General features: G+C 48.6%; 3 protein-coding genes across 3 annotated transcripts; 2 read left to right on the forward strand and 1 right to left on the reverse strand.

Moving 5' to 3' along the window:
• Positions 1 to 3,776: 3,776 nt before the first annotated feature.
• On the forward strand, positions 3,777 to 4,712 carry UCRPA7_3896 (putative ig domain protein group 2 domain protein; the record flags this gene model as incomplete). The annotated part of the gene is made up of 1 exon (XM_007916472.1): positions 3,777 to 4,712. The coding sequence occupies one exon, from the start codon at positions 3,777 to 3,779 to the stop codon at positions 4,710 to 4,712; it is 936 nt and encodes a 311-aa protein (XP_007914663.1).
• A 4,912-nt stretch (positions 4,713 to 9,624) lies between these two features.
• Positions 9,625 to 10,704, reverse strand: UCRPA7_3897 (putative smp-30 cgr1 family protein; the record flags this gene model as incomplete). The annotated part of the gene is made up of 3 exons (XM_007916459.1): positions 9,625 to 9,892; positions 9,952 to 10,084; positions 10,137 to 10,704. The coding sequence occupies 3 exons, from the start codon at positions 10,702 to 10,704 to the stop codon at positions 9,625 to 9,627; spliced, it is 969 nt and encodes a 322-aa protein (XP_007914650.1).
• Positions 10,705 to 11,191: 487 nt separating this feature from the next.
• UCRPA7_3898 (putative allantoin transport protein) lies at positions 11,192 to 13,051 on the forward strand (the record flags this gene model as incomplete). The annotated part of the gene is made up of 3 exons (XM_007916455.1): positions 11,192 to 12,142; positions 12,201 to 12,463; positions 12,517 to 13,051. 3 exons carry the CDS (start codon positions 11,192 to 11,194, stop codon positions 13,049 to 13,051), a joined length of 1,749 nt encoding a protein of 582 aa, XP_007914646.1.
• Between the last annotated feature and the right edge of the window lie 83 nt (positions 13,052 to 13,134).

The raw sequence follows: 13,134 nt of genomic DNA on the forward strand, positions 1-13,134 counted from the left end.
ACTAGTATTTTTTCCAACCCTGGCTGTGACCCTTCCATCGACATTGTCAAACCCTGCCACTAGCTTCTTAGATGATATCGAAGCTGTTCGGGCAGCTATCAAACGGGAGATTTCCCAAGGACGGTCAGTACGTCCACAAATGCGATCGATGATCCTCTCTCCGCAGTGTCACTGAAAATCGTTGACTATAGCGATGTCGTTGTGGTTGTGCATAGCTACGGCGGCCTGGTCGGCAGTAGTGCAATCAAAGGCTTTGCGAGATCGAAGGGCCATTTATCCCAACCCGCCGACAACACATCAAGCCATGTCATTGGGTTGATACTCATGGCTACAGGCTTCAATGTTGCTGGGGTTAGTTTTCTTGGCGGCTTCGGTGGCAAGCCGCCGCCATCGTGGAAAGCTGATACAGAGAGTGGCTTTGCAGTCCTTCTGGCTGATCCTAGAGAGCTCTTCTACCACGACCTCTCTGAAGAGGAAGGTAATCAGTGGGTTGAGAAACTTCAAAAACAGGCACTGAAACCTCTCGCGGAAGGCGGTGAACATTCGTATCCCGGGTGGCAGGATGTTCCATGCTGGTATCTGGCAACTGTGAATGACAAAGGATTGCCGATTGAGGCACAAAGATTCTTTGTACAGATGGCAAAAGACGCTGGGGGAGATGTGACCGTTAGAGAAATTGAGAGCAGTCACTCTCCAATGTTGAGTCGGCCTAAAGAGACGGTGGAGTTTATGTTAGAAGCAGTGGGAGCGTTCACACAAAAGGGAAGTGATTCAGCCGTCTAAGGCTACGCGACTCCTGTCTATGGCGATAGAGGTGGTATAATAGACCCTGAAGATGCAATTTGGGTGATAGACCTGATTTGATGAAACAAGACTCTACTCCTTCACAGACTGACACATCCTATAATCGCCCATGCGTGAGCGTCTCCCATGCGACGAAAAGCCCATTTTGACCACCAGGACGCTGTTGTATTGTATATGTATTTGTGTTCGTCATGGCGTAACCTAATCGAACTGCCAACTCGCTATGCCCAATCTCGGTCACTAGATTCGCGGGTTAGCTAGACTGAATTTCAGGAAGTCATAGCCAAAACGATTGCAAACCAAAGTTACTGGTAGCATTCTTCACTTACCATTGAGAAGTTTGCCTGTGAGACTACCCCCACAAAGCCAGCTCGGGACTTCTGCCCCCAAAGCATATTTTGTATGAAACCCCAGCGCGTATCGCAATCTCGTACCTGTATCCTCAGCGAAAAGATCACGGCCCTGGATCCTAGACGTCTCAGCCACGTGAGAAATAGAGGCAATGCCATAGCCAGTATGTTCAAGGTCACGACAAGTTTCCTGGCTAATCCCGTTCTCAAAAGTCGTCTGTCCGTACCAGTATGATATGATCTCGGCAGTTGTGTCATACGTGCTTCCAGTAGGAGCGATCGGTACATCGCCATCGGTGCTAAGATATATGTACGCTGGGACTCGGTCGAGGAATTTAGTCATTGCGGTATCGTAAGAACTTGAATCCTCTATAAAGACTGCTATCATGATAGCGGCTTCCATCATTACTGCATCAATGGTCAGACAGATGAAAAGGTAGATCTGTGAGGTAAGGATAGACGACCTAGCTCCCAATTTCCATTGTAGTTGGTCGCACCAACAATGACCTCTGGTAGATAAGCCTCCTTCAGCATGTTCTCGAATTGAGAAACTTGACTGGTACTCCAGCCTGCATCTGTATACCTGATAATCTCTGCTGTTCGCGCCCACATAGACCCTACCCAACCGGCCTGCAGGGGCGCATTGGAATTATTGTGGCCGGTGACGACGGCGGACCACGCATCCATATATTCTATTGCTTTCGAAGCATACTTTGTCTGGCCCGTGATATACCATGCCAGAGACATTGTGTACGCTGCAATTGAGTCTTGTCTCTCGGCCGTGCACCCCACATCTGGGTTTGAGTATGATCCGCATTCTACCATAACCACTGGTGATGCCGACCTATCTAAACTGGCTAAGGAATTTGTCATCATGAGGTTGTAGGTGGTTGACCAAGGGGCGGTATTGCTGGCCACCATGCTCTTCATGAAGTTCAGCTGAGTAGCATTGAGCAAGACGCCAGGGTGGACAAAGGCTGATGGCGCCCGCGGAACATTGGTAGAGGGGGCCGCGATCACCATTGACGCGACACCGAGCGTCAAAAGCTTAAAGTAAAAGGGAATCATCACGTCAAAGGCACTGCCAGCGGCCTCACTTTCCACAACCGAGGTCAATTAGTATCGAGTATCTGTCTTTGACCTCCGGGAAAGAGTTGTTATCTTTTGGTGGTCCTTTTTTTGAGGCCTGATTAACCTGTATTATATACGCACGCGTCCTCATCGAAGCAGAAAGCTGTGAGTATTCCTATAATATGGGGACATGACTAGTTGTCAACGTCTCCTTCCGTGTCTTGAATGCGACTCAGCGTTCTAGCTTCATCTAACCAACGTACGCCTCTTCGACTGCTTCACACCTCATTGTCAATATTGACAGAAAATGCAACGTTGTAGGGTACAGGACAATGCTTCAAGCTAAATATCATGGCGCTCAGTTTTTCATCAAGGAGCTCTGCATAACTTAACCGCAACGACGCTAGGTTTGTGTCAGTCATCGTGGCTCGACCAATAGAGTTCAGACGCGATGTCTGAGACTATCCTAGATCATGTTAAGACAGCTGGTAAACTCCAGATCAGGCTACGGTCTCTCCTAAAACCTGACACTTGCAGTGATCGGCATGTCAGGCACGTTGGTTTCGCAACGTGCCGAGATACAGAGACCCGCTTGCGCACCATTTCTTATCATTCTGGTGGGCCTTCGCACTCGACTATTAAGATCAATCCCCGCATCTACGCCCAACCTGGACATTCTTGCCTATCAATCAGTACGATGCGTGGCCTGGTGTAATTGCGGGATATCTGCCGAGGCGCGCTTACGATCCGCTAGGTGACCTCAATGTAACATCGTCGCGCGTCCGGTCTGAAAACCGAGGTACTGGTACTGGTATTGTTTCATCTGCCAAGGCTCGCCCTTAGATATCATGTAGCTTCGACATGGCTATCATGGGCTAAGCATACGTAGTATGACGACGAAAATGATGCCCGCACAGCTGGCGAAGGTCAAACTTGGTCCGCGTAGGCAATATAAATGACGTGACACTCACCATTTCTGATCATCACCATGAAGAGTCTGCAGGGAGACTGGTGAAATACAATATATCACTTACTGGCAGAATGCACGGTATCCTTGTTCAAACGCTCTTCGCGGGCCTCACCATTGCTCAAGCTGCGCAATACTATGTTGATTGCGACGCTTCGATACCCGGCAATGGGTCATTGACCAGCCCCTGGAATTCACTCAGCCAGGCCAATGATTTTACTTTCTCTCCTGGAAACATTCTGTCATTCAAGTCCAATGCCACCTGCAAAGGAACACTGATGCCACATGGAAACGGAAATACAACAAATCCCATCCGGATTATGGCATATCCGCTGGACTCAATTATCGGGCCGCCGATTATTGACGGCAATGGCAACTCTTCGGCAATATTTCTGAACAACCTCGAATACTGGCGCATCTCCAATCTAGCCGTTAAAAACCCGGCAAATGATCTAGCACGACGTCAGGGGATTTTAGTATCGGCTAGCGATGGAAAAATTCATCGAGGGATTGTCATTGATCACAACACGGTGTACGATGTAGCTGGGCAAACAGATAAGGCAACACACTCGTCTGATTTTGCTATGTCAGCCGGAATCTCTGTTGCTGCCTCCAATGGCAGTCGATTCGACAATGTCTGGGTCCGTGATAACAACGTCAAGGACTGTGGTGGCGGTGCTATCAAAGTGCGCCCAGGACAGGCTGGCAACCTGGGTGAAACGATACGTGTATCACATAACACTATTGATGCTTGCGGCGGAGACGGAGTCATTATCGCGTATGCCGAGTCGCCGTCCATTGACCACAATACTGCTAGCAACTTGGGAACAGGGAAATATCCCTGGACCGGAGGAAACTTCGCCGGAATGTGGGTTATGGTCACGAACAATCCTGTGATCCGTCATAATGTTGTGTTCGGAAGCATCATGAGTGTATACGATAGCCAGGCTTTTGACTGTGATTGGGGTGTCACTGGCACCTGCCTGGTCGAATACAATTATAGTCACGACAACGCTGGTGGTGCTTTCCTGAATTGTGATGGATGTGGTTCGTCTGGTGCTCCCACACAGGTTGTCCGATATAACATCTTTGAGAATGACTGCCGCATGATCAGCGTTGGTGAGATGCCAGAGTTGTGGTTTTATAATAATGTTGTCTACTGCCCGAAACAAGACTTCAATATCAATGTTCCACCGAACTCCCACTTCATCAACAACATCTTCGTAGGCACATCAAACGCGACCCTTCCCACGGGAAGCGGAATCGACTGGCAGACCAACTTCTTCCAAACCATCACTCCGCCAACCGAGAATGGCCTTATTGGTGACCCTGGCTTCGTCAACCCGAGGGTCGCAGGAGACACGCTTGGTGCCGCATTTGGATATCGGATTCAAAATGGTTCGGCAGCACTCTTGAGCGGCACTGTTATAGAAAACAATGGGAATATGGATTATTTCGGCGCGGATGTATCCAATTATACCAAACCTAATGTTGGGGCATACAATGGCGCTGGTGTCTGACCATAAGGCGAACTAGTAGTGGACATGGAATAGCAACATAGACCTTTCTGCTTGCATCATGACCATACTAATTCTACTGCATTAATATAGTGCTTCACATTACTTTTCTTTGGGACGTACAATGCTTACTGGTGTATGTAAAGACTTCGTGTAGCTATAGAGCAGCGAAGGGTGCGTTGGCGACACGTCCGACATGACAACTGTGCAGCTACACAGGGCAGGACTAGTAACGCGCGCAGCCGCCTTGGTCAGAGTCACGGTACCCATAGTTAGAAAGGTTGTGGTAACTCGTTCACATCAGTGTAAAGGAGGGTTTCCAGTGCCCCAAATTCAGGAATCACCTTATGATTGACAGTTAGCTGCTGTTTATGAAGGCCCGATGCACAAGACATGTGATATCGTCACCATTAAATTGTCTCGCAGCCTTTAATGTTCCTCAGTACTTACCATTGATTCAAATTGGGCCCATCCATTAAGTTCCTCTAGTGTGCTATTGAATTCAGGAGCGAGGTTGTTAGAGTCTCCAAAGTCGGAGAACCCGGGAGGACTCTCGAAAGTCGCGTTGGGGAAGTCTGGCGGTGAATTGGTCGTATTATACTCTGAAGTTTTCGATGATGGCGATCGAATGCGTCTCAAAGCTTCATATTTCAACTCATCGAGCAACAGACAATATCGCGCTACCAAAGAGTTTTTCTCTGCAATGCTCGATATCTGATCTTGGCATCTCAGAGCGGCCTCCAGATGTTCGCGACAAAGGTCGGGGCATGAGCTTCCTTGGATAACGTAGAAGTAGAGAATTGCAGTCGCTGAGAAGGCACAGTAAGACGTAAACTGTGATACGATCAGCAACGTTTCTGAGGGCTTGAAGAAACTAGATATACCCAAAAAGCTTGAAATAGCTGTCCTGTTTGTGTAAGGTTATTGATTGTCGCTGTGATGTTTGTAGCGGCGTGCAGGCATTCTCGAATGCTAGTGCGGATCTGATCAACGTGTATCCTACTGTGGGATTGGAAGTTCTGCTCGTTAGACCTCGATGCGCTGTCCAGAAGAATAGGCCGATGGGTCAAAATCATTGTGTGCCAAAATGTGAGATTAAGGATAGTCCTCTGGCGCTGGAAAATGGCAACATGAAGTGTCGCATCTCCTCCAGTTGCATCTAGAAAGGTCGCTATCTCTGATCCCCATGCTTCAAGTATTTGCGAGTATCTATCCACAAGAAGATGTCGGCTCGGCGAAAAAGATGGCCGAACCGAGTACAAGTCGCGTAAGATCGAACTAACAATTCGAGACAATCTAGAAGACATCGTTAATCATAGCGAAACCTCGACTGGCAGAATCTCCCTACGTATAGTATGCTACCGGTCCTACAATCAGGGACGATTGTGGAGAGCTTTGTTGACCAGAGCTCGGATAAAGATCGCTTTCATCCAAATATCCTGGCAACTTTTGATCAATATCTTCATCATGAAACGTCTTCGGTCTGCCGAGCGCTAAGCTGAGGTGGTTGTCCAAGCAATATATGCTCCAGAATGTTCTGCGGCGACATTCAAGCTCAACTTCATCAGAATAACAGGCATTGTTTGGATTCACGGTGTGTACATTGCGATTTAATCCAAGAGCAATCGCCATATGGGCAACAGTTCCAAAGAGAGTATAGCAATGATTAATGCGAGAGCGCAGTAGAAGCCAGAGACACTGGCAGAGGCGTGCCTGGATAGTCAAGAGTCGAACAGAGCCTCGTTCTTTTGTCAGCTGATCGTCTGCAGCGAGGAACAACTGAATGCTGTCCACTATATTAGAAGGGAAACGCCGATTGGAAGGCAATTTTACCTGATATCTGACGCAGCAGTACTGGGCTTCGGGCTTGTATGATCTTGAGCCTTTGCAAATATCATATATAACAGAGCTAGGCGAGCATGATCATCTGCCTCATTGCCTAAATGCCCATCATTCTCGTGGAATGCCTCCAACCAACCCTGAACAGCTGGACGGTACAAAAAGCGATCAACGGCAGAAACAAAGTCGAAATACCTTTGTACAAGCTTTGTCATTTCTAACTTGGACAGTGTAACTCGAAAATGGGGTCCGAGTTTGGGAAGTGGAGCGTCATCGAAAGTGAAGATTGACGTTGTGCCAGTGGTCGGTTGCTGTTGTAACCGTCGTCGGGCCCGGAGCAAAAAAGATATACCGGAAGCTGGTCCAATATATTGGCCGTCAAGGTCGGTCTGCACGGGTTCAGGAGATTCGCGGGATACTGTATTGTCCAGCAAGTTCTCTTCGCCGCTCGTGGCAAAAGGCCTAGGTTCTTGAGCGCCAGGCGGCAATGGACCCCATAGTCCTTCGGCTTGTGCCGCCTTGGTTGTAGCTATTTGAGTTGAATCGCTAGTATCGCTGAGGTCGCTTTGCGCTCGTGAGGATGTAAGCTTTTGCACAGGTTTCAAACGACCACGAGTATAGGCAGCTGTATAAGTGCACGAGGATTTCGCTTGTGTACATATTTCACATGGCTGGAATCCAGTGCATCGGATTTTCCTCCTTCAAGACCAAGGTTAGACAATGAACTGGCGTTTCATTTCTCTCTTTTGGGGTTCGGTCTCACTTTTTGCAACGATCACACTGCCGGGATTTGTGTCAGCAGTTTTATTCACAAACAACAATAGAGGCGCAGGTCAGATGTGCGAGGAATGTCTTTGGTCATTTGCCCTAATCCCACCCAAGGACCAAGGCTCGAACCCTTGATTTGTGATTGCTAGGACAGAACTGAAGTCTAGATATTGCTTACCGCTCGTGTGACTCGAACTCGTCGAGATTGTAGATACTTTCTGGCTGTTTCGGGTGGTAGAAATGTTGGTAGCGAATTTGGCCCTTCCTCGTCCATCGTAACAGGTCGGTCTGAGGCCCATATCTCTCTCAATTAGAATCACGCGCTTTTAGAACATCGGCATCTCAATAGGAGAACTGACGGTGTCCGTTAGTTGAGAGAATGGATTCATAGCCCATCCCCAGATTTCTAACATGTATGGGAGAACTGGAACGAACAGACGATACGCTGTCCGTCATTGATGGAATTGGGAGGAGAATGCCATGGCACATCATAGCCAATCATAGGCTTTTCCGTGTCCCCGCTTCCCCAAGTCTCTTCCTTCTTTCAAACAATACCGAGGTCATTGGCCAATGGGGCCAATGCAGGGCAATTGTCCATACTCTCCTGCTCATTACTTTGAGGCGTCCACTTTTCTGGTAAGATCAGATTCGAAACAAGGTCCCATGCATGGCACAAGTAGGCTTCAAATCGTCAACAGCGACATATGGACAATCTAATCACGCCCTGGCCCCGTTTCGTATACATTGACATATATGATGGCAGTGTAAACTCAGGTACTAGACATTGACCTTCAAGTTTTCTAACATATTTTAGTAGTGTGACTGACGGCGGCCAAAGCATCTCTTCCAACACATTCCAAACCTGAAAGGTCAGACAAGAATGACGTGGGATGCCGAACCGTGTGTGAGGATGGAAATACTTGATACCGCCTGAGATTTCGAGGTATAATAAAGCAGAACCCCAGTGATTTTAATCCGGTTCTTCAAAGGAAGATTACAGCTATATAGCCTTGGAAGCCTTGAGCGTGCAACCTTCGACTCGGCCAGTCTTTGCGACCCCAACTAAACATCCCCGCAGAATCAGACACCCCGCAAATGCTGCTTACAGGGAAGTCAATCAATCAGATGGAATTCCGTCTGCCACGTCTCCACATGTTCGCCTGCGCACAACGATTCAGAGGCCCACAAGCTGCCCACACAAGCTTGAACTGCTACGCCCTGCATCATGTGAAACCTGGGGAACTCGCGTGTCCTGCATCAGATGAAGCCATTACCGGGTTTTCTCTGATGCTGTTCGTAGTACCGACCGAATGGACAGCAGTTAGCACTACTGCCAACTAGACAACACATCTTGATGTGAGTCAGCCTAGGTACTGGGCTGAATGCAACCTGCTCTGTATGGTTGCAATGGCGTATGAAGAGGAGCAGCACGCTGGGTAGCTAAGCGTTCGTGAACGAGTCTATGCGAAAAGTGCTTTTGCATTCATTGACTCCCACAAGCACAGCCAATGCATAACTTGCATACCATGTTACCCTTTTAATCTAAGCATTGCTCTTTCTGCATTCGTCGGGTTATACATTTGGCTTGAGATCATATCGTAACTTCGATAGCCCTTTCGCACTTGTGCAACACAATGCATTCATCCACTTCAAGTCCTTCCCCAGAGCCTGTCGAATGATCTTCTTTGTCCGAATTGGTCTAGCAAGCCAGTGAATTGGGATTACGAGACATGTCTGGAGACTATTTTCACTTCAGCCCACGTAACAAGCCACTAATTATATGAAGCATCGAGGCTAGCGTGGACATCCACCAGAACCCTCGGTTTTCTAGCGCAGTTATTTTGGATGCTGACATCGTCACATTACATGCATCCACGTGGGAGTAGCTAGTCAACCAGTCTAGACCTTTGTTCTATCAACTATCAGCGAACGTTGCTTTGGAGATCTCGTACAGGCAGTATTTGATGCTTCTACGTGGGCAAGATGACACACGTCTTAATGTATTCAAGAAAAATGAAAAGATCGAGCCCATTGATTTCATTTTACGTAGAGCGAGATTACTTGACTGTCAAATCCCTCTACTTGTCTCAGGCTCAAATTGTCAGCCCGTGTTCTTCAACAATGGAAGATGGGATAGCAGGCGTTGCGAAGCAGATCCAAGTATCGTGCTGGCGGCGTAGCCTGTCAATAGATGTTATCTTCGAGGCCATTTCCAAACAGAGGCGTCCAGGAGAAAAAGAAGTACAACTATGCATCATTAAACACTCGAGTATTGGTATGGTATCACTTTGTGTGCATTGCATTTACTTTAACCGGCGAACTCATTCTTGGGCATGCCCTTGGTGCCGTTTGGAACATGGTATTTGAACATGTGGCCGCCTTCATCTTCTGGCCCGACTTCTCCTTTCCTATCCTTTCCTGATGCGACAAACAGTATATTCCAATCCTTTCCTCCCCATGTTGTACATGCTTGATTGTATGCTGAAAAGACGATGTCCTTTAGGTGCTTTCCTTGAGGGTCAAACACCATAACACGATGAGAAGCGAATACGGCGATCCAGAGGTTGCCATCAGTGCTTTGTTAAAGTCAGTTCCGAACGTGGATCGTGGGTGGACCTGGACAAAATCTGCTTACTCTACTACCATGCCGTCAGGCTCGCCATACGTTGTTCTTCGGTCAATGAAAAGTTGGCGATTAGAAATGGCGCCACTCTCAAGATCGAAATCATACTTGAAGACTTTCATGGCCACAGAGTCGTTGAAGTACACTGGACCAAGTTAGCTACGAAGCCTAAAGCGATGCATGCAGGCGACGCGTACTAGTCTTGTTATCCGGGCTCCAAGCCAGGCCATTACCACAGATGAAGCCTTTATCCATCTCATGTAAGGTGCCGTCTGGATCGTATCTCCATAATCGGCCTATTGGCTCTCCATATGAATCTGGAAGTTTGTTGGGTCCATATGCCATTGCCTTGAGGTCAATCTCGGCAAGCCAGAAGCGGCCTTTAGCATCTACACCGCCATCATTGAAGCGAAGCTTGTCTCGGTCAGCTGTCGGGATGATCTCCTTGACAACCTCTAACTTCCCAGACTCTTCATCTAAGAATGCTACACCTTGGTAGTATGCGCAGATGTAACTCCCTGGCTTGCCTTTGCGGAAGAATTGGACCGTCACGCTGTCCTCAAGCTCGATGACCCTGGCTCTGCCTTGAGCATCACCAGTGACTGGGTCTACTTTCAGAATTTGGAGGTTTGGCTTGAGGCAATCGACCCAATGTAGAGTCGAGTCACTCTTGCGGTAAATGGGGGCTTCACCCAGAATCATGGGGGTATCACAATAATACCAGGCTTTGCCACCCTCAATGGATTCCAACGGACCCGCCGCCATGGTTCTGGATCGATTGATTCGGATAGCGCCGAATCGTGTTCTGTAAGATAGTTGGACAGAGTGACAAGAGTGCTGTTACCCCTTGGGGTGTTGGGGGTCATGCGACGTTCATTACCTTAAGATGGTATCTTACGTGGGCATATACAGGATCATCGTACGACCGCCCTGATTTGTTAATAAAGTGGGTGAAGTGTCCTGTCCCGTCCCATTCTTATCAAGATAATCGCTTCCTACCCACGTAAGTGGATCCCTGATACCTTGCACGGGCGGCAGGCTTGTACCGTACATGCGTATCTTCAACGAGTCATGCGTGGGCTCGGTACCTCAACCACGATAAGATGGCCGTGGCTACGCGTCTTGGCACATCCCCATGCACCATGATATAGAAGGCACCGTCCATCCAAGTGCCGCGACAGGGCCCTGAGATGCCCACTCACTGGCATCAAGAAACAACCGCTAGACAACAGAGGAGTTCCATCGCATCACAATGGTAACCGTTACTCAATATAGCACCGACAGCGAAGCTGGCGGGAAGTCGCGGCTTCAGAGGTTCAAGCATGCCTTTACTTCCCCGTCAGCCTTCCACGAGGCTATTAAGCTGAAGAGTGCGACATCTTATCTCATCAATGAAGACCTCTTGCCCTCTCCTCCCGATCGGCAGACATGGAACACCTGGAACTTCTTCGCTTACTGGTGGAGCGAGAGTTGGAACGTGTCTACCTGGAGCGTCGGTGCGTCTCTCATTACCATTGGCGCGACGGTCCGTGATGCGCTTCTGGTCGTCCTCTTCGCCAATCTCCTGTCTGCCGTGGTGATGGTCCTCAACGGACGCGCCGCTTCCAAATATCATGTTGGCTACCCTGTGCTATCTCGTCTGAGCTTTGGTGTTTATGGCCAGTACTTCGTTGTTGTGCTCCGATCAATCCTCGGTATTATTTGGGGTGGAGTGCAGCTTTACTTCGAGGGCCAATTCATCTCTATCTGCCTACGATGCATTTTCCCGTCCTGGGAGAAGGTGCCGAACAAGATCCCAGCCAATCAATACATCACCACGCAGACAATGGTCGGGTTCTTCATGGCATTTTGCTTTACCATCCCATTCCTCTTCATCCACACATCTAAGATTCAACATCTCTTCACCGCCAAGTCAGTTGTCCTGCCCCTTGCTGGCCTCGGAATTGTCATCTGGGCTACCAAGGAAAACGGCGGTGTTTCTGCCAACGGGCTGCAAGACTCTTCAGTCGTCACTTCGATTCCTGTTTTTGCGTGGGGCATTGTTTCCCAGTTCAATTCAGTAATGGGAGCTAATTCAGCTCTCCTTGTGACGATTCCGGACATTGCCCGATACGAGAAGACACGCAACGCCCAGGTTTGGGGCCAACTGCTAGGTCTCCCCATTGGACAGCTTCTCTGCGCTGCTTTTGGTATCATCAGCACTGTAAGTCATTCAAGTGTGCTTGACATTAGAGTGCCACTAACCTTTATTCTCTCTGCAGTCAGCAGTGCTCAACTACTATGGTGAAGCGTTCTGGAACCCCTACGATCTTCTGAATGGTATTCTCGACCGCTCTTACACTTCCCCTGCTCGCGCCGGAGTCTTCTTCGCCTCCGCATGCTTTGCCTTTGCTACTCTCGGAACTTCGATTGCTTGCAACTTCATCCCGTTTGCTGCAGATGTAACCTGCCTTTTCCCCAAGTACATCAACATCGTTCGAGGCCAGTTCCTATGCCTGATCATTGCATTTGCCATTGTCCCTTGGTACGTTTTCCCCTCTACGTCGACTGCTGTCTATTTGCTAACGGAATTTCTAGGCGTATCGTGGCTACCGCCAATGGTTTTCTCAACTTCCTCGGCGGTTACAGCATCTTCCAGGGCCCTGTTGTTGCCATCATGATTGTCGACTACTTCATGATCCGTCGAGGTAATATCTCGATGGCGGATCTCTACACTTTCTCGTCCTCCGCTCGTTATTACTTCTTCCACGGCATTAACGTGCGAGCCTTCGCCGCCTTTGTGATCGGTTTCCTGTTGCCCCTGCCAGGTTTCATTGGCTCGTTTGGTGTGAGTGTCGATGAGGCGGCTTCTCATATGTATGCTCTAGGATGGGTGCTGTCATTTGTGATTGGAGGTTTGGCCTACTGGATCGCCTGCCTGATCTTCAAGATGCCTGGCACTGGTGTTGAGAAGTCTCTGGCATTTGAACAACTAGTGGCGGAAGCAGAGCAGCTTGTCTATGATGGCAACCTTGGCGAGTTCGTTGGTAATGGGCCGGTTCTTCATGGTGCACGATCTTCAATCAACGACAGCGAGACAACTGAAGTCAAGCGAGCTGAGGAGAGCGTTTGAACGCTGCTCTGTTGGGATTTTAATGTAGTCTAATAGAAGACATATCAGAACAGTCATACCTAATATCTGAGTTTGGGAAGCTG

This window comes from Phaeoacremonium minimum (assembly GCF_000392275.1).
Source record: "Phaeoacremonium minimum UCRPA7 unplaced genomic scaffold PA7_03_scaffold_293, whole genome shotgun sequence".
NCBI lineage: Eukaryota > Fungi > Ascomycota > Sordariomycetes > Togniniales > Togniniaceae > Phaeoacremonium > Phaeoacremonium minimum.